The 22,459-nt window shown below is 34.4% G+C and overlaps 1 protein-coding gene across 1 annotated transcript in view; it reads right to left on the bottom strand.

The window, feature by feature from the left end:
- Positions 1-3,637: 3,637 nt before the first annotated feature.
- LOC136031344 (proline-rich protein PRCC-like) overlaps positions 3,638-22,459 on the bottom strand; it is a 35,110-nt gene continuing 16,288 nt past the window's right edge. The window contains exons 4-7 of the mRNA XM_065710834.1: positions 14,585-14,722; positions 12,448-12,747; positions 9,473-9,685; positions 3,638-3,795 (exon numbers count right to left, since the gene is read on the bottom strand). Of these exons, the coding sequence (XP_065566906.1) occupies positions 3,709-3,795; positions 9,473-9,685; positions 12,448-12,747; positions 14,585-14,722 (738 nt within the window). The 3' untranslated portion in view covers positions 3,638-3,708. The remainder of the gene's footprint in view (positions 3,796-9,472; positions 9,686-12,447; positions 12,748-14,584; positions 14,723-22,459) is intronic.

The raw sequence follows: 22,459 nt of genomic DNA, 5'->3' as shown, positions 1-22,459 counted from the left end.
GCTACATTGAAAACAAATTAAGAGTTCTAATGCCCTTTTCAAAGCGACCGAAAAGATTAGAGGGCAACTAGGCTCTCTCCTACACTCCTTTTTTCCACAATCGTCAGATTAAAATTTTGAAATGGCTATCTTGTTCAAAATAGATGAAAGGACCAAATATTATGCTTTTGGAGAAAACAAGACTACCCCCCCCAAAAAAAAAACCTGGAAAAAGATCTTTAAGCTATAAAATTTGCCCACTGTTTACTATAGTATTTGTTATTGGGAAATTTGAATACATTTTTTGGGCCGGGGGAATTTATCAGTTATTTTTTTCACATGGGAAATTTTTCATTGGGAGGGAAGCTCCCAGGGAGTGAACTTTTCAAGGCAGATTTGCCAGAATTCCTATATAAAGTACTTTTTATATGTCTTGTTTTCTCTTTACCGACTCAATTGTACGCGTGGAGATGTTAAGAGTGCCCTTTTTTGCCACTGTCCAGGGTAAATTTTCACCGGGATTGGATTGTTTTGAGGATATTTTCATGGGGAGTGGGATTTTCCGTGGATGGAGTCAGATTTTCAGGCATTATCTAAAAAAGGTCAGAAATTAAACCAAAAAATAGTTTATTCAACTAGAAGTAAGGAGCAACATTAAAACTTAAAACAAACAGAAATTATTACGCACACGGAGGGGGGGGGGTGGTTTGTACCTTCCTCAACACCTCACTCTTTCCGTTAAAGTTTGAATTTTGTCCTAATTCTTTGAAAACAACTCTTAAAACGCAAGGACTGTTTAATTAGAAAAATAAAAAGCTTCTTTAAAATTATCCTGTTGGAGGACTATAAGTTTCTTTTATAGGGTTTTCGGCCGTGGTAATTTCAATGGTGTACCTTTTGCTTCGATCCAACACCTAGTTCTAGGGGTTGGATCCTATTTTTCGAGATCAAGATAAATTTGTTCTCGAAATAACGTTTTACAATTAGGACCAATTAATATAATAGCTACCTTTCTTGGGTCAGATATAAATTGCCATTTTTTCTGACTGACCATGTTTAAAAAAAAATTAAGTTTAAAAAAAAATTCTGACTGGCCAGTTTAAGAAAAAGAATTTCAGACAATAATGGCAAAACAAGGTAGAACTTCCGAAGGCAAACTATAAGCGTTCCGCTCAGAACTATAGTTGACTTGACTGTGGTTTAGTCAACTATAGTTGTTGATGGTCCAGATATATTCAATAGGGACAAATACTTAGCAAGTAACATGTGAGCTGAACAACTGTAGGTGCTCAGCATCATACACTTCAGATAAATAAGAATAAGAAAGTTCATCACAGAGACAAATATCAATTGCTAGGGTAGAATAATAAGGAATCATAAAGTAAAGAGAAATAGTAAGGAGACGAGAATTAAGGCCATCTCTCAAGACACAGTTCAAAACCTTGACGTATTTAAACAAAACTATTAAGAAAATTATGAATTATTTTGGGCCAATTTAAGTTTTTTCAAGTCCTGCTGGACGACTGTAAGTCTCCTGTGTAAGATTTACATCCATGATGATTCCAATGGAGTACTTTTTGCTTTGATACTATTTTAGGTTTATAGGGTTTCAGTCTATTTTTTGAAATTCACAATAGCATGGATTGACAGTTTAATATATGCTGACATTCATTCCTGAAATTCCTATTAATCCTGGACTTATTACAGTTAAAAAAGAGAAATCATTTAAAAAGAGAAATCATTACTTGTTTTGAGATTCACTTGTTTATTTATTGTAGGCTAATCTGTCCCTTTCTGGTTTAATTTATTCACTGAAACTAATTTATGGTAGTTTCACGTTGAAAAATTATTTGACTTTATTTCTGATTATTTTTGGGTTTATGTAGCTCTTTACTTTCATTTTTAAACTTTATTTTGCATACGAACTTTTTTTCAAATTAATTTCTGTTCATTTTTAATTGACATTGTCTTTTTCATCGGTAAAGAAAAGAATATTATAAATACTTTCGGTTTTTCTCTTTAAGAATCTGATTTTCGGCCTACTACTTATATTTTGAACAAGGTTTTACAGGTATTATATTGTATTATTGTATCGGATTAACGACGCTTCTTGACTGCAGTGCATTCCTGCAGCATGGTTCGACCTCTGGGTCCCGTATTACCAAGCTAAGGTCAAACCCACTGCGCCACCACAGGACAAGGTTTTACAGGAATTTTTAATGTACGCCCTTTTGAAAATCTTGCCACAAACAGTAGCTTTTGTTTTATTTTTACACCTGCTCAAATTTCCCTGAGAAACGAAACTTAATACCCTATTCTGGTCTTCAGACATTTTACCCATGCTATTTCGACAACCTGGATGCCCTTATACCCTTTTGATTCAGTTCAATAATAAGACCAGAAGTAGTAATATGACGGATAAGATTGAAGGCTTCTCCTTTAACCCAAATTTTCTTGTTCTAGAAATCTATAAAAGTCTTCCTTGGCGCAAGAAACTGCTTATTAGTAATAGTGATAGACCAGAGCATTCATCATTTTTTGTTCCTCTATAAAATTTATACCTTGCAAACTAATGGCCCTTGAATTACTCACAATCAAAAACGTTTTATCATAAATTGTATTAGTCTTGCATGTTTTATTCTATTTAATAAACAGCCTCAGGTTTTTTTTATTCGTGAATAGCTACCATCATTGAAGGCCATTTGGTTGAAAATAAACACTAACCCAAGTCAAAAACGCTAAAGGCAGAAGTCTGAAGCCAAAGATAATTAAAGAGTTCCAAGCCCTTGCTATGGCTTGGATCCTGCCTTTCTTTGTATTTCCATCCCATCCTAGGTAGTAGAGTTAATTACAGCCTGTTATGATTACCATAGTCGGTAATATAAAATTGGCTAAAAGTTATTCAGTAGTTGGTGAAAAAATAGCTCTTTGTCCTTTTTCGTGACGCTCCTTATTTTTAGGGAAAATCCTTGAGAATTTAGAATTTTTTTTAACCAATAAAATGTTTTGGCGATAAAACCAAAAAAAAAAACCATAAAATCGAATTCACTTAGATTTGGCCTGAAAGGCTCGATCAACTCCATCGGAGGGTGGAAAATGTTCAAAACCAAACAAAAATACTGAAATTACATTATTAGATCTGATCGTTCCTGTCACTCCTTTATTTAGTGTTTTCAGCAAAATTCCTAGTTCCAGCAGTTAGTTGAAGCTCCTAGCTAGCAATGGCTCAATAGCCTTTAATTTCCCTAAACAACACGACACTCTAAATTCGACACTCTAAACATATTATATACTTGAAAAGATGAGCCGTCCCAACAAAACAAAAACTATAAAGAATTCTACACAGCCCTAAATAACTAATTCTTAGTAGTTTTGGATCTGATTCAATTTATAAAGATTCCTTCCCCTTTTTAAGAATATAAACCTGTAAACATGAGAAGCAAAGATACTTAAAGATCGCAAATTGAGCGAGAGGGGATAGGAGATTAGAATATTTAACCATATAGATCGGCTTGAATCATGACCAATCGGTTCCTCATATCCTCTTTGAGAGCAAAAAAATAACATGTAAACAGCTTGCCTACTTTACTACATCTCAGTTACGCAGCTTATATTATCCTGGTAAAAATTCAAAACACACATATAGACTAGAAAAATCTTGGGTACAAAACTCTAAGGCTCGTCTTAATAGAAATAAATTATTTACAAAAAGTAAAACGTCCAACCACCTTAAAAGCCATACTTGGACTGAGTTTGACGCTTCGTTTGCCGATTACTTGCCCATTGATTTTTCAACTCCACTTCTCTAGCTTTTGCCTGGAAATCAAATTTACTCTTAATACAGGCAAAAAAAATACATCAAAACATATGTTAAAGTTTTATTAATGGTCCATAAAATAAACGTCTGCCAAAGTCTTCTTTAGTCTTTGTAAGTTTTACTAAGATTTAGGACCAATTTTGTAGGCCGATTTTTGACCTGAAAGTTCTCAACATCACAGAAAAAGACGAAAAGGTCCATTTTGTTTAGGACTATAATTTGGCATCATGTGCGAAGTTTGGATATGAAATAACCGACAATTTTCAGGAAAACTTAAGAACTAATTTTGGCAAGTTATCTGTTGGTCACTTTATAAATAACACATAATCAAACTAACTAAACAGTTTCATTCATAAATAGACGAATCACAGTGAATTTGATGCGGTACGTATAAATTCGCTCGGATATTAACAGACACAATTTTTTTTTGTTATAATTTTTTTTTAAGATTTTTGCGGTCTATATATTCAACAAGCTAGGAAAACTAATTTCACAAAATTCTTTAGTTAAATTTTGTCAAAAGAGTCACAGAAGAGTTGGACACGCGACAATCGCAATAACCAGAAATCCATTTTTTTTAATTAAATAAAAAAAATATTTCTTATACAGAGTCTGTCTATAAAAATCCTAAATAAGAATTTCTCTTCACATTTTACTCGTTTGTTAGTTTCATTTAATTTTAGCTATTTATTTATTAAATTTGATATACAATTATGTCTAGTTTATTTCAATTCTTCAACAATCAAAAAGGTTTACAACGTGTCTATCATTCTAGTTATGACAAATCAGCCTTTCTATTATTCTCTTTTATTGGGAAATTATCTCTATAGATAAGAATTAATTATCTTACAGATTATTGTGAGTGAATAAAACGTCCTAACTTTATGAGAAATATTACTATCAAAAATAACAAATGACAAAATTGTTCGCATATTTTAGACACCAGTTTCAACAAATATTAAATTTTTGTAGAATCAACATGTAATAAAAAAATAAAAATAAAAAAGGCATGGATATTATCTATCTCATGGCAGTTTTAAAACTGTGTCATTATTATTTTAGACCGTCATTTCTCAACCTGAGGATCGCGATTGCCTAGACCAGGGTTCACAGTCTGGAGGAAATTAAACACTTATGTACGAAATCCCCTTTTGTTTCACAAACACTTATACACCAGCTTAGAAAAAGATCAATAATGCATTCATCAGTAGCTGATGGAACAATAAGCTAATACGATTTCAACAATAAGATTGAACCATTATTCTTTCAACACCCCTGTTAAATGCTTAATCTAAATGGATTTCTCAAAAATGACCCAGGGGTTAAACTGACCCCTTTATTCATGAGCTCTCATAGAAAGCATGCCCTGACTAAGCTTTATGTCCATAGTGCTAAAAATTCTAAACCTTATTAGATACATTCTCTACCAATGTCCAAAATATGGGAAAAAAGGAACATGGGGGAAGGGCTGTTTACGTCAGGAATGGTATGGATAGCAAGGTGAGATGAAGAGTAAGGTAAGGAGTGACAATCAGGTTAATAGGGTAATGATGTTTAAATTTGGGTATTAGAACTATGCAAATCGGGACAGAACACGTTCTGCGCTCATAATTCATCGCTCACCTTCAATTTCTACAGAAGATTTTCTGTAGCTATTACACAAGCCGTTGAATGAGCTTGATGAGGTTAATATGTCGTTGTTCGTGAGTGGGAACTTTAGTCTGAACCTTAACAAACTAAAGACAGATCCTTAAAGTCGCAAATTTATTAATTTGATGTGCTATAATGGTGTTTCTGGTGAACATTTTTTACTCGGGTTCCTGCTAACCCCGAGTTGTTAACTGACAATATTTTTCGTAATATTAAGAATTATTTAGCCGCAGTTGTGGTTAATTATGTCTGATCACTTTGGAGTTTTGCTGGGTGTTAATAATTTTTGAAGACCAGAAAGTACAACTCTTAGAACACAAACAGATCGCCTGAAGATTGATGGAAGGCTTTAGCGAAAGGTCTAGGTTTGAGTTTTTTAAAGATAATGAGCTTGATTGAATTGAAGTTCTGTTTACGGTACTATAAAATGAATTGGGTTTATTAAGGACCAGTTGTAAAATGTCAAATCAGCCAGTTCCGACCAACATACCATTTAAACCTCGCATTTCAAAAAGGATTAATGGCTGCAATAATGGAAAGGAGATGACTTTTTGAATATTCCGGTACATCACCGCATGCTGAAGAGAGGCACAGAAAACATAACAACGAAGAGTTACTTCGAAAAAAGGGATATTTTAGAGACAAATTTATGAATTCGGAAGGAAATCCTCTGAAAATCTGGAAAAAAAAAATTAGCTTCCTAATCCAACCAGACCAGAAAAATATTCCACCATAAATGAATATTCCAACTAACCCGGATTGTATCTCATCGCCACGGAAAATAGCAGATGAAACGTAAAACCATTTCACAACTACTGAAAATAACGTGGCAAATACCGAGGTCCTTTGCTGTGAAGCGGAGTCCTTTGTTCGGTTTTGACCTGTGGCTAGTGATGCTTCTGCTTATTTACGTGCAGTAAATATTGAGGAGGTTCGAAGGCAGTTTGGAGCATGAAAATATTGCCACAGGTAGTGATAGTTTTTCGCTGAAACTTTTGAAACACATGTTTCTAATTGTATCAGAAGATCTGGTGTACCTATTTAATCGGTGTATAAAACATCACATTTTTCCTGATTCTTTAAGGTCGACTAAAGTTATACCATTATTCGAAGATGGTGACAAGAAAACGTTACATAATCATAGATTTACTCCTTTTCACCCAGTGTGAAGTAAAGTGTTTGAGAAGATAATCAATGGTAGAATAGTTGAGTCTCTTGAACAGCAGAGATTTCTAAGCTCATCCCAGTTTTGATTCCGAAAAGGAATGTCTACAGACCAGGGCAGTGCTTTTTCTGGTAACGGTAGTAAATGATGTCCTGGAAACTGGTTGGAAAGTGGCTTTATTTTCCTTTATATTATGAAAGCCTTTGACTCAGGTGAAAGTGGTATTTTGCTTACAAAACTTTATAATTATTGATTCCAAAAAGCTTTCTTAAACCTTTTGAGACTTTCCCTTTGGTAATCGTTCCTTATATATGTGTTGGTGGTGCCATATCGGCCATGGCGGTTCAGGCCTCTCTTGCGCTCGAGGCAAAATCTTTATTAGTGTTCCTCCCCTGAATAATAAAACTTTTCAGGCCAAATTTTTCTCAATTGATTGCTCCTAATTCTTCACTTTCTATTTTCATTAACGCTAAATAATTTAGCCGCTCCTAGCCCATAGTCGATCTGAGGTACGTTAACACTAGTTTAAGTTTACTAAACGACTGCTTACTGGCCACCGACACTCTAATCGCTAATAATATTTAATAGGCATAGTTTGTGAAGACCTCTTCATCTCCGCATTGCATAACTAATCCTAACACATTTATAGGTTTCATTAAGGAAATGTGTCGGCGTTAATATTGGTGTTCGTATATCTTGGTGTTAGCCGAAAAACTGAATGGGATCGAAATCATCGCAATATTTTACTTTTATTGCTGCTTACTTTTTTTTCAAGGAATGGTGATGAAGATATGAAAAAAAATATAAACTTTTGGATTCAATTTGCTTATACTTACTGTCAACTGCGCCCTCTATTTTAACAAAATAAAATCTCAAAAATTACAAAATGATTATAATCATTAGATTATTTATTTGAAATTTTGCGTTATTAAAATTGCTGCACCTGAGGCGAATGCCCCCTGTGTTCCTCCCCACCTAAAACCACCTCTGGATATCGGATCTAAAAAAAAAGTTGAATACGGTAATCCATAAGGGACTTTGCTGAGACCAACAATTCTTCCAATATCGATCAATACCTGTGTGGAGCAATCAATAGAAAGTCGTTTGACCTGACTTTTCCTGTCAGTAAGTTTTTAAAAGTAATTAATGCACTATTTACGGATCAGTGGCAGCACATTCTACAGTGTCACAAACTACACGATGCACGTACATTCTACAGTGGCAGCGAAAACAGAACGACAACTAATGGAGAAGCATATTACTGGTATTAGCCAAATTGAGAAATAGCCACGAGCTAACGAAGTGAGATTAAATACCGTAACATCACAATTTCTAGTTTAAGGAAGAAGACCTTATTGCTATGGATTAATGAACTAAGATTTGGTGATACTTCAATTTAACGACTAAACAGCGTTAAATATCTTGCTGTCCTAATATAGGAACGCCTAAGTTACAAGCAGGACATTTGGCTGTTATGCAGTAAAGTTGCATGGAATGTTGGAACTATGAGAGAGTTATAGAAGTTTTCCCACATTCATGTAACAAGGTCTCTTTATTTCTCTATGGTTCACCCTTATCTCTTGTACTGTAACATTGCCGGGTCAAGTAGTTTTCCAACTCATTCACTTCTTCTTCGTGCGATCGAAAACTCAGTCATTAAAATCAAAAAAGGCACATCACTGAGACAGAAATATGTTAAACGGCATTTACTTACTTTAAGTGAAGTATCTCGTGTAGTGTCAGGCGATATTGAATATCAATATTGCTATATCGATATATCGCCCTAAATATCAAAACGTAAATATCTATATCGAAAATGATATTATTCCGGATTTTTCTGATATCTACCGGTGAATGTCCAGGAGAAGAAATCTAACATAGAAATTGTTTCGCAAATTACCGAGAAGAAGAATAGCCAATTCAATATTACTAACTCATATATACCGATACACAATTTGCAAAGCTGTATCCGTAAGTTGGCATAGCCTGTCCATAAACTACGTTTAGTGAGGGTGGACTCTGAAATTTTGCTGAGAACCTCCAAAAGGCTTGGCTGGATAAAAAACCTTCTAGACTTATAGGCCTTGTTCAGATCAGCTTAGTGAGGTTGAACCACGTTATTTTTCTTTTTTAACTTCTTTTTCTTCCTTATCTTACTAGTCGTTAGCACTATAACTATCAGGGGTTGTTTTTTTTAACAGTGTTTAGCCCAAACAAGTTCGCTTCTGACAGTTGATGTATTTGTTGCTTTATTTACATAAAACCCTTTTTATTTATTTAATGTCTCAAATACCGTAACATTTGACGTTAAACAATCCTCTAAACTGATGGTGAAATGTTCAAAACGTCGTCTAATACCCGTTTTTCCGCCTTCCAAAAGACTATCTTTTGAAAATGTGAGACCTTCGAAAAATTATATGCAACATTATTCATGGGCTGAAATATTGGCAATTTTATAGCTTGTGAAGAAGTTGCGTAGTAACAACACAAACTTAGACACCTTATGATACTTAGCCCTGCCCTCCCCGCCAAAATACTTTTCCCCACCACTTCCATGTTTCTTTTCTTTCTTTGCAGAAAAGATATTATGTACAGAGATCAGAAGAGTACCTATATAATACATGAGAAGTTAAATTGTAAGTAAGTAAGACGGCACTAGACTCTTAAGGTCCAAACCGGCGGTGCTGATCTCGTTTCGGGGCTTGTCAACCAAGAAGTGCAATGGGGGGTTAGGATCAACCATCCTGTAAAGTTAAATTGTAACACTGAAAAAAATTCACGAGGAATCTAAATCATCTTAGGTTTCTCACAGTAATTTTATCCCAATTGCAGTCTAGGTAATCCAAGGTACTTGTACATACCTGATGAACAAGATATGTCATTTGATGCTTTCTTCTGGAAGCTGCATCTGGGCCATCCTTTTTGCTTGCACTGTATCCACCAGGAATAGAAGCTTTTTCGACAGATACTTGTTTTAACCATTCGTTTGGATCTGACCGTATAGATGCTTCAGATATATCTCGAATTTGGATTGATTCATTAAATCTTGCCCTTTTACCCTGCAGCTGCATGAGCTGAAAAGAAGAAGCTGAACTGGTAATATAAATAAAACAGCAATAATTGTTTTTCATTAGATTTGTGGTTAACGTTTAACTCACAAAATGAATAAAATGTAGGATGTTGAGACATCCTATAAAATGATAAGGTTTACATACTTTGTTTCTTATCAAGGATTAAATAAAAAAAAACAAGTTTTTTCAACTGAAAGTAAGGAACGACATTAGGACTATAACAGAAATTATTCGGTATATGAAAGTGGTTGTCCCCTTCTCAATGCCTCGCTCTTTACGCTAAATTTTATTGTTTTGAAAAAATAGAGCTGTGAGAAAGAGTCAAACTTTAGCATAAACAGCGAGGCGTTAAGGAGGGGACAGCCCCTTTCAAATGCCGAATAATTTCGGTTCGTTTTGAGTTTTAATGTCGCTCCTTACTTTCAGTAGAAATTTTTTTTTTTAATTTAATTTCTGATCGTTTTTTAAATACGCCAGGAAACCTGACCCCACCTCCACGGAGAAACCCCCTCACAATGGAAGTGGCCTCTAGACAACTGAGTCCCGATGGAAATTTACCCCGAACAGTTACTCTTAACCACTCCGCACGTAAAATTGAGACGGAAAAGAGAAAGCAAGACAAATAAACACGCAAAAATCTTTCTTCTGGCACAAGATAGAAATTCCACATTTTTACGGAGAGGACCTATACAGTAGGGTTCTCTGATGCTCTCAATCTGATGGTGCGATCTTCATTCAGATATCTTGACTTTTAGGGGGTATTTCCCCCTTTTTTTCAAAACTCAGGAAAACTTCCTCTGGCTTGTAACCTTTGATGGGTAAGACTAAACTTAATCAAATTTATATATTTAAAATCAGCATAAAAAGCAGATTCTTTTAATATACCAATTGGTATCAAAATCTGTTTTTTGAAAAAAAAACGTTTTTTAGAGTTTCGGTTACTATTGAGCCAGCTCGCTCCTTTCTTACAGTACGTCACCACGAACTGTTTGAACCGCAATTTCCTCAGATATTTCTTTTGGTTGTTATTGCCTACGTGATAGAGTTGCCCCCGCCTCAGTACCTTGTTCTTTACGCTAAAATGTTTGTGAATTTGCAAAAAGCTTATTATTCTAATTAAACGGCCCTTGTGTGACAGGAGTCATTCCTAAATAATTGGAACAAAAGGTAAAAAAATAGCGTAAAGAGTGAGGCACTGAGAAGGGGACAATCCCCATATATACATGATAATTTCTGTTCGTTTTAAGTTTAATGTTGTTCCTTACTTTAAGTCGAAAAAACTAGTTTTTTTTTTTTTACTTAATAACAACCACAAGCCGAAAACCTACTACATCTTTTGTTTATTATCACACAAAAATCATAGTTAAGAAGCTGCTTAAGATAATATTGAATGCTAAGATTGGCCGAAAAATAAGACAAGCAAATTATTGTTTATTATTTTACAAAATAGTAACTTTAGCGTAAAGAGCGAGGTACTGACGAGGGGAAGAAACTCCCTCATATACGTAATATGAGGGAGCTCGCCCCCTCATCAATACCTCGCTCTTTTCGCTAACGTTCAAATTTTGTTCCAATTCGCCCCTCAATCCCAAAAGCCATTTAATTAGAATAAATAGCTCTTTTGGAATCACTAAAAATACTTTAGCGTAAATAGCAAAATACTGACGAGGGGACGAACCCCCTCATATACGTAATAATTTGTGTTAATTTTAAGTTTTAATGTTGCTCCTTACTTTCAGTTATAAAACTTGCTTTTCAAAATTTAATTTCTTAATTTCAATTTCTTTAATTTCTTGTTTTTTTAAATAATGCAGGGAAATCCAGCGCCCCCTACATGGAAATTCTCTTCCCCAATGGAAAGATCCTCCCACGTTACCCTCTCCCCCGACCATAAACAATGGGCAAAGTTCATAGCTTGCACTTCATAGCATCCTTCCCCCGGGTACTGTGGGGGATTAAGTCGTCCTCAAAGACATAGTTACTAGATTTTTCGACGATGTTGAAGAGAATGGCTATCTCAAAATTTTGATAATCGATGATCGAATAACTTGGCTCGGTGTCACATGTCTTCTAACCACGTATTTCTTTGCTCTTCATTTCATTTTTGACACGCTCTAATTGTCGTTTTCGCATATCTTCAAACCGCCCGTATCTTTGCTTCTCATTTTCATTTTTGACACGTTTTTGGATTTTGATTACTTCAGACAATTTAGCAATGGTCTCTTCTTTAGCTGGCCGTATTAGTGTTGTCGCAATTGATGGCCAAGGTTGTCAATTTTCACATTTTATCACGTTTGATAGTTCGGGTATTGGTTCCAAAGAATAAGCATTTATAGTAACTGAAACTGCAAATTTTTGTTTTTTGGGCCTTCCAACAGGCACTATGTTATATTCAAAATTGATGCGTTGGAAACTCAACAATCTTATTTATGCTATGCATGACATCATGTAAAAAAATGCTTATATGATGTAATAAGAAATGCTTATATGATGTACTAACATAGCAAATGACATCATTTGCAAAAAACAAAATTAAGGCTCAACGAATTTTCTCAGACTTCTGACCTATCTAGATCGTTTTTATTTATGCAAGGATATCCCAAAAACGAAAATTAAGGCTCTTAAAGAATTTTCTCAGGCTTCTGACCTATCAGAAGTCTGATAGAGAAAAATTGATCAGAAAAAGACAGAGCAGGGGAATCACCCATCCTCCCGGGGGCATATAAACCTAGAAATGACTTAAATATGACCCCGAAAAGACTTACAGCTTTTTCATCAAGGCATACTTGTGATGGCTGACTTAACGAAAGTTCGGAGACTGGATGTTCCTCCGTATGTGTTACTTCCTCATAAGAGTCAATCCCACTTGTATATGGGTTTTGAAATTGTTCTAGCACTGGACTAGCAGGCCTTTTCTTAGCGTAGCTGGGACCAACTATGTCTTCTAGCGGTAAAGGTTCAGCATTTATAGTTTCTTTTTCTTTGTGTAAAGAGAAAAAGTCTGAGGTTCCACTTTCTTCATCACTGTCCGCTGTAGTTATCTTCTTTTCTAAATCCAGTTTGGCCTAAAAGATGACAAAAAAACAAATAACAATCATCAGCAGTAAAAGAAGAGCCATTCAGCTTATGTTTTTTCACCTTGAAGGGCTTGCCAATTTCTATATAGTTTATTATGTATTTTTGACTAAATTTTTGCAATGCGTTCCTCTTTTTCGCTCGATACATTGTTAGAAAAGTTTATTTTTACTTTTTTTTTGTGTTTAGAGTACTTTATTTATGGATCAAACGGATTTTATCAGACGCCAAGTAAACCTTTATCTTTTTTTGTTTAGGTACGGATTCGATGATAGTTATTATAGAAAATATTTACAACTTGAGGATCATTACAAAACAATTAGAAAACAAAAACCATAAGAAAAAATTCCATTAATTTTTGACACTACAAAAAAAATACATTTGAACAAGGGCAGGTATCTAATTGCGCAATATAAAGGAAAAGGAGTCAAAAAACATAAAGCGGTCAAAATCAAACTAATTTTTATGATTTAAAAATAAACAGACATTTTTTTTGTAGAGACCCCTTACGATATTTAATGTACATTATGTGGCCAAATAATAAATACAACAGACTGAGGCCTCAGTTGTATTAATTTCATAACATGATCAACAGCATAGTGTTAATCCAGTTCTAAATTAGACCTTGAAGAAAGGAAATAAAAGAGGCACATACACATAGATTAAAATTTCACAAGGGTATAAAACAAAAACCACGCACAATGAAAATATAGATTCTCTTTTAGAAGACTGCCTGACTGAGCCCAGTTTTTCAACTCTTTGAGGTTTTAGCGTCAGATCAACCGACTGATAACTCTAAGAGAAGAGAATAGCACAACATTTTTTTCTTTCTAAATAATGTCTTATGACTAATTAATGTTTTCAGTAGCCAATTTGAGTACTTCCATTCTAAAATTTGCTTTAAAACAGTCTATAAAACTAAAACACACACTTCATATCTGAGTAGTCCATATATGTCAGGTATTAATGTGTGATATTACAGGCAAAATTAAAGTAATTGCTTCCGAATGGATTTTTATTCTAATATTTTGAATTTTAGCATTTTTTGCCAGTATTTTAGTTTTTGTGGGCTTTATATACTATTCTGTTTGTCCTGTTGTTATTTATTAGCACCAAAATTCAAATTCGGCCCTTTAGGGCTTGTGATACAGTTTGTTTAAAAGATATTAATAAGTTTTAACATACATTTTTTTGTTATCCTTATTCTCTTATCCAAATGCAAACTTAAAAATTGAGAAATTCTAAGTCAGACAGGAGCTTCCAACCTCACAAAAACACCCCCAAATCATACATTTGTTGGACTGTAGATAATATAAGAAGAAATTCAGTGTTAAGTTGGTTTCAAAATTTTCGATCTGATACTTTCTGTTGAAATTTTCGCTTTATAGGGAGCACCTAACCGACAAGTAATAAAAACAGAAGCTACAATATTTATAAATTTAATTCTTCTAGGTTACAACGTCAGGTTTTTGGAGTCCTAGGTATAAAGATAGAAACAAATCACAAAAAAAATACGTGCTACAACACCTAATTTCTGTGGTTTTAGCTTGCTTAGGTTTTTCAATGCTTTAATTTACCGGTGTGGAATATTGAAAAAATACAACTTTTGTGAGCATATCAACTGAATTACTATAATTCAATGATCATTTAGGATATATTAATTTTAGTTATTCTGCATTATCTGAATGAATAGATTTAGTCAATTTCAGCGTTACGAATCAAAGAAGACAAAGGGATAAGCATTATTTAAAAAAAGAAGAAAATTTTCCTTTTCAAAAAAAAGTGGTTTTAGAAAAATAGGAATCCAAAAAAGATTACAATACTTACGTCATGTTTTACTCCCAGCTTGTTTATACTGATCACAGCTCGTGGCTTCAAAAGTGAATTTGGAATCAAAGAACGATTCAATTGCTTTCCTCCACCTTGCTTAGGATCAGGTAACATCGACAAAAGTCCAGATCCACTCTGAAAAAGGAGAAGCATGAATCGTTTCAAAATAAATTCATAGAAATAAAAAAAGTTTAAACAAACTGATCTAATACATTTTCCCTAGTGGTATACCCCATACCTGAAAGCGGGAGAGACGGATCCCCACAGGATTAGTATGCTGGATCCCAAAGCATAAAACTAAAAATGTATCACCAAGAAATATAGCTTTTTGCATTGTCTACCCCTTTCCATGGGACGAGTTCTCTGATCCCCCTTACCAGCTTTCAGCCTATATGCACCCGGAGTAAGATCAATATTTTGTTCCAGAAAAAAGACTTTTTGGTCTTGTTTTCAGAAAAAGACCCTCTTATAGGCATAGCTCTCAGCAGCTTTACGCTTCCTAGTTTACCATTTCTCTAAGCTTAGCTTCCAGTGCCTTTTTTGCTTGGTTGATGCTCAACATTTCCTTATTTTGTTCTTTTTTCATAGTTTCTATCTGTTATCTGAATGGTATTACCAGCTCTTAAAAAGTCAGTACCTATTCAGAAAAAATAAAATGAACATTTTTAATAGTCATTATACAAGTGTCCCATCTTCATTGGTAGCAACCATTCATAGTCTTTATGTCTTGATGAAATCTTTCATCTTGTTATTCACTGGGGGTTCCTAAATTTTTTGGAAAACATTTCAAGTGTTTGCATAAATAGCGAACTTTAATATTCATGTCACAGTCAAGATTTCTGAAACTTATAAGTATCTCGATCACTAGTGGAACAAAGTTTTCAGCTTTGTGGGTACCCGAAAAATTGTCTACGACTTGCAACAAATGATGTCCACACTTTTTCCTCGGCCACATTTATAGAATCTACAAATACAAAATCTACTTGATTTTATTTTTACTCATTTTTGCTTTAATGGAGTTCCTTACTTTTCTTTGAAAAACTTATTTCGTGGAACTTCTTTTTTAATTAATCAAGGAAGTAACGACGACTTGAGATAGCGAGATAACCGATCAACTAAACGGTTCGCTTACTGGGGCTAGGCTTACGTTTGACAGAATTATAATTAAAGATTTTGTTTCCACGGAAGATGGTTAGGTGATGAAGATGCAATGTTGAATTGAAAAAAAAAAAAAAAAAAAAAAAACGGCCGAAATAGGATAATCTTTTAAGGTACCGTATCCCCTTAAAGGAAGTAGTAGAAAATCAGCTCAATATCAAATTCTATAGAACTTTTAATGTTTCATTCGCCAAGCTAAACTACTCTTTAAAATACTAAAAAATGCCTCCTCGAAAACCGGTCGCGTAACTTCATGTTCTTTCTTTCTTCGACAATGGTCAAGAATACAATATGAATACGCATTTTTAATCCTAATAAGCCATTTGTGCACATAAGAAAAAATAATAATTTGTTTCCTTTTTTGGTGGATCTGAATATTAAAAAACGGAGTTAATAGTGTTCTTAACCTTTTAATAGCATTAAAAGCTTGAACAGTTCCTAGTCTTTAGTCCTTCTTTTAGTAGTATGGCCTCAATGACTCCCAATACAGCTCTATCCCAATGTACTATTGGAGTTGCTATCCCCTCGTATCCACCTATACTCCAAGCAGAGCCATAACATTCCTTGGAAACATCGCTTGCCAGGTGTCATTTTGATGAGAGTACCCAACTGGCGAGCATCACGTAATCATTGGTATAAAAGTTTTATGGGTACTTACTAAGTCTCACAGTTACACATGGACATTTGATTAGTTTACATTGATTCAAGTTCGAAAAACTAAAATGAGTGGTTTTACAGCATTACAACTTGAAGGAGTTGACAGTGATGATATGAAGATAAGAGTCACAAACGTAGCATTTTAAATTGGAAAGGATTATCGACTAACTTTTGAGTGAAATGAGATGTTTGGTAGATATATTATATCTTTGAGTAAATTTAAGTTGGAAGAACAATTATATTTCACAGCAAAAGCGAATATAATGCGCATAACCAGACTACAACATGGATTGAATGCAACCATGAAGCACATTGAGGACAATGGATTGACTCACCTCATGAAAAAAGAATGAAAATGTACAGTACACTATTATTACATTTCTGACAATAATTTTTTTTTATAATGATTTTTTTTTGGTTAGATATTTTAGATGATCGTTTACACCTCTTCCTATGAAACCAATAGGCTCTGAGAGTGCGTACAATGTAGAAAGAATCTTGGCTTTGTTAGTTTATTCTATAATCGGTAGTGGGAGTGTCAAGAACAAAAACGGATGGATCTGAGAAACAGAAACTCATGCGGAATCTTGTGACATTGGAAAAGTGCTTGAATCTAAATGATCAATTTCAGAAGTTATCACTGCAAAAGAAATTTTTCTCTGAAAGAATGCATGACAATATCATGGAAGATGATTCTCAAACTTTGGATTATTGCATGAGGCTTTTACGTTGTGGTTCAAACGCATTCAAACGCATACTAATTGAAACAAAACAAAATGATATTGCGCATTTGCTTTTGAACACTACCTAAAAGCACATTCCAGTTTCCGTGTTGATTTACAGTCTCTGTTTTTCATGACAACAGTCGTCAGTTAAAAAAAAACTTGTCCAAACAGATATAATAGAGTTTAACGTCACTCAATTACTCCTCTCTCTCTCTAGAAGTAAAAAGAACATTCCTATTGTTCGCAAGTTAGTCTCTATTTGATGGCGTAAGATTCAAAGGTGAAAAAATGTTCTGTACATGTCCACTCTGTGATAGGTCATCTGGTCATCAGATAGGTCATCTGGTCATCAGATAGGTCATCTGGTCGTCATGGGAGAACTGCACTAGTAATGATGACTATAAAGAAAACTGTAGGTTATGCAATCCAAGTAAATGGCATAGAGGATATGCTGTACAAATTAAGAATTGTAATTGATACGCAATGCAAATTAAAGGGTGTAATTCCTGTCCACCCTAGAGAATACCTATGTTCCAATTGTCACTATGATAAGTGTGATCCATGGAAATATACTCACCCTAGTATGATTGGAAAAACTATGGACGCTATTTCAGTTTATTTTAAAGGGATTCGTTTTTGTCGTGGATTTGAATTGCTTTGGAATGAAGAATTTGGAAGACGTTTCAATCGTTTAAACAAAAAGAGAGAGTATGGTTTTTACGTCGTCGTTGTGAGGACAATGGCAGTTATGATTATAAGCCTACTGATCTTTATTTGGCTGTTACAGAAAGTGATTCTTCATATGAGGAAATCGTGTGTGGCATTACTTCAAAAAAGCAAATTGAAGCATGTGAACTTTACAATATGAATCATAATTGTATCATTGACTTCACAAAGAGATATAATAAAAATGTAGTTAAATTATACTGTGGAAAATGTGACCCTGACTTTGCATACCAAGATCAGTACAAGTTGAATCCCAATGATCTGACACCACTAATCGTTATCGATGACTACCTAAATGACGAGGAAGAAAACATCTAAAAGATGAAGTGTAAGTAAAGTACATCTAAAAGATGATATAAAAGATAAAAGATAGTGCATGGGAATGAATTCCAATACACTATTAAAACATTTTTTTCTTATGGCACTGAAATCAATATCATGTAGGTAGGAAAAAGGGTATGTTCTAATATGAAGTCGTTCAATCGAGGATTGCAAACAACCAAGAGAAACAAAACTAAAAAAAAACAAAACGAGACTGCGGCCAGTAGCATGTCTACATAAATATTGACAAAATCATTATAAGTATAGCCTTAACATCGAAAAATAAAATATAGTAATTTTACTTAGTAAATCTTGCACTCGCTTCCAATGTTGAATAATTGATTTCCCAATTCTTTTTAGGAAGTTTTTGATGTGAGATGTATAGAAGGCATATGGCAGACCAAGAGGATAGAAAAAATGCTACAATATTCGCTATTTGAAAGATACATAGCCATTTATTGATATCTATTTGCATATTGAAAGATACATAGGACTACTATTAACGATGATAATGATATTACTAACACTATGAATATGTTCAAGGAAGTCCGAGGCTTTGCATTACGATTTGTATTTTGACATGTATAAATCAAAGCTAAATACATCGATTATTTCATTTGTGTTCATGGTGCCAAGTCTAATAGAACACTACCGTCCGGGGTAATTTTCCCAATAGGTTTCAACTTGATTTAGCGAGATTATTGCTACAATCTCCGTCAATGGTTTGGCAAAGGTACACTCTAAACGTACAGTACCCATTCGAAAAATACTCATATCTAGAGTGTAAGACGAGTTCAACACAACAGTACCATGACTTTTTGCGAATATTATATCTATTATACCATTTCTTAATAGTTGTGAATGTCGATCCAGGGATTGCATTGTCAATCTATATCTATATCAAAGGATAAATTGTAGAGGGGAATTCCAGTTACTTTACACACAAGAGAGAAAAGTACAAAAATTTCAAATTTGTGTGAAGAACTTGTCCATGATCCTTTGGCACTGGCACATTTTACGAATGCCAAAGCAAGTTTTGAGGGAATTTCACCATTGATAAATGAAGAGTCGGTGTAGGTACTTGAACCAGTGGCAATATGCCTTTGATTGGTGATTGTGTGAATAAAAAGGAGTTGGATGTTCTTTCCAGTGGTTCTTAATTTTTCAATTGCCGAAGCAACAGACCTCATAACCCAATGTTTCGTATAGGAGTATTGCCAAGGTGAGGTTGACATTTGCTTTGGATGCTGCAACACGTGTTTTTCTCTAAATGAAATTGGATGGAGCAAGTTTTAACTCTGTCAGCCATAACATTGGGAAGCATCCATTGAAGTATATAAAATATTTCATGATTTAGTTTACCAACTAAATAATACTCCTTGCTCACCGCCCAAGTGAGTTCACCATCAGTATCAACATTTGATCTATAATCATAGCCCATCGCCTGACCTCTCGATTTCTTATGGGACATTGGAGTCAAAAACATAAATTGTAAGAAGCTTCCATAGTTTGATAGATTGTTGCTGGTGCTCACCAATGTTCCATTTCATGTAGAAACATGTTTGTCAAAACAAATTGTGTTGTAAGCAAGTTTTATAGGACAATCCATCGGTAGCGATGGGACTTTGATTGTCAGCCTTTTTCCTCACCGCAACCTTTAAATCAATAAATGTGGACAATAAATGGATGAAGTAATCTTCATTGGAATAAATTTAACAACGCATGTTTTCATAGAGTGGTTGTTGTGGGTAGAATTGTTCATAGTAATCATGTTTTACACTGACATCTACACTTTCTTCATTGAAAAGATTTAAAGATGAAGAGACTGTGGGATGGGATTCCTTGTAGAGTAGATCCGTCATTTCAGTCTAGGAAACGAAATCTTTTTCGATCTAACAATTTTTTTCTTGGTTTCTTTTTCTTCTTTGACAAGAGTGATGTCTTTCGTTTCTGCCCTGAGTAGAGACTGATGAGTGATGAGGTTTTCTTGACCCTCCCCTTGTTTGCAAAAGTTCAGCTTCACCAAATATAGTCTAATGTTCTCGCTCTTTACAATGGAAACTTTAGTTAACTCAATGTTTTGTAATAGCCAATTACAAAAGTATTTTCTGAATAAGGTACAATGACTATACTACTATGCTTTTGCTAATGACGTGCCATAGTCCCTGGGAAAAGAGCTGCAAGTTACGCAATTATGGTCCTAATAAAAACCAATAGATAAAATTTTGTTACCAGGCAACGTAGTTCAGTTACTAGGGTGTTAGACTTCGAATCAGAATATCAAGGGTTGAGTTCTTGATCGGGAATTTTTTTTCCATCACGGTTTTGTGTTTTTTATATGATAATTTTTCTGATAATTCACTATTTTTGTAAACTTTATGCACTTTTTTTAAAACTTGTCAAGCATTTTCTTTCAAACCCCTTTCATGGTTTGCAACTACAGTTCTAGTAGATCACTAGATCCATACTCCAGCCCCTTGCCACTTAGAAGTTGGAGAAGGGCCGAAAAATTGGCGATTAGGCCCAATCACGCCCCGCGCCACCATCAAAATGAACAATTAATTTTAGAAATTGTGAAGTGTTTTTAACAATTCCAGTAAGCGTTTCTTCTTGAGAGAGATCATTTTCCAGGCTAAAATCAATAAAAAAACTATGTGATATCAACATTAAATTAGGATTGACTAAATAGTTTAGCAGTCCTGTTAACTGAAAGTGGAGACACAAGGAAAATAGATTTTAAAACCGTTTTAGAAGCATTTGCAGAAAAAAATATTAGGAACATGTAAATTCATGTGCCTATATTCGGTGATGTAAATTTCAAAAGGCATTTTTAGCAGTTTCATAATATCTACGGGACAAAAAAGTAAATTAACGTTAGCACAGAACGAGTACAAAAAAGAACAAAAGAGGCAAAACCGTAAGCTCAAAATGAAGAAACAGGACCATCAAATGAGACAAGATAAAGAGAAAGATCTGAGAAACGTGAATGTACGACTGGTGATAATGAACAACTTAGACCAGTGGTTCCCTAACTTATTTAGACACTGTACCCTTTTTTACCCACAATACATTTAAGTTTCCCATTCTCAGTTGCCGGTACTAAGTAAACTATAGCTAAAATATAAATAAAATTACCAGTTCTAGAGTTAAGGGTTCTTTTTTTTTTGGTTCGCCGGCCACGAACTCCTTAAAAATTGTTGCGGACCCCAAAGGGGTACGTGTACCAGAGTTTGAGAACCACTGACCTAGACGATCAAAAGCGACAAGACCAATCCAAGCAACTAAGGCAAAAGACACCGAAAAAATATCCGAAGCAATGATGAACGAAAATAAAGATAAAAGAAATATATATTTAAAATATTAGCGCAACTGACAATTAGAACAAGTAAAAAACGAAAATGAAGAATATAAAATATGCAGTTAAAATATAAGTGGCAGCAAGAATCACAGCGACTCAAAAACGAAAGTGAAGAAAAAAATATGCGGTTAAAAGACATGCGACAATGAGGATCAGAACAAATCAAAATGAAAATGAAGAACAGCGGAATGTGCAGTTAGAGGATATACGCCCACTAGAAAAAAGAAGTATGCAGTTTGAAGATAATCAGCAGCGAGAATTACAAGCAACAGCAGAAATCAGAACTTGCCAAAGATGAAAGTGAAGAACAAAAAATTGTAGGCTTAGCAGACACACCAAAGCAAGTATCAAGAGTGCCAAAAATGACAGTGAAGAAAAAAAGAACTGTGCTGTTAAACGACAGCGAGAATCAAAACAAGTCAAAAATGAAAGTGCAGAAGAAAAAAAGGCACTTGTGTACATAATGGTACACACTCGAGAGTAAACCGGTTTTATCTGTCTGTACTAAGAGACAATTAGCTAACGTCCAGTGGAAAACAAGTGATGGGTGATAGAATACATTGGACTTCCATATTTTGGACTATATATTTGGACATTAGGGGGTGGTGATAAAGTATTTTGACAGCATAAAATTTGAAAAAAATTATTACTTTATAATATGTTGAATAATTGTAGCTAACACATCTTGCATGCAGACCCGTTATACACCCCCCTCTAATATGCAAAAAATATCGCCAAGTTTTTTCTAAATTTTGCATTTTCATTATATTTTGGTATATTTTAATAGGATCGACCTAGCTTCACTTCTCGAGTGTGTACCATTATGTACACAAGAACCGAATAAAATATCATGTTAGAAGAGCAGCACCAACACAATCTTCGATGCCAGCAAATTGTGGCATAAAACCCAGTAAAAACCTACAAAGA

This window comes from Artemia franciscana, chromosome 9 (genome assembly GCF_032884065.1).
Source record: "Artemia franciscana chromosome 9, ASM3288406v1, whole genome shotgun sequence".
NCBI lineage: Eukaryota > Metazoa > Arthropoda > Branchiopoda > Anostraca > Artemiidae > Artemia > Artemia franciscana.
Note: the sequence above shows the minus strand (reverse complement) of the source record. Positions and strands in the feature narration are given on the sequence as shown.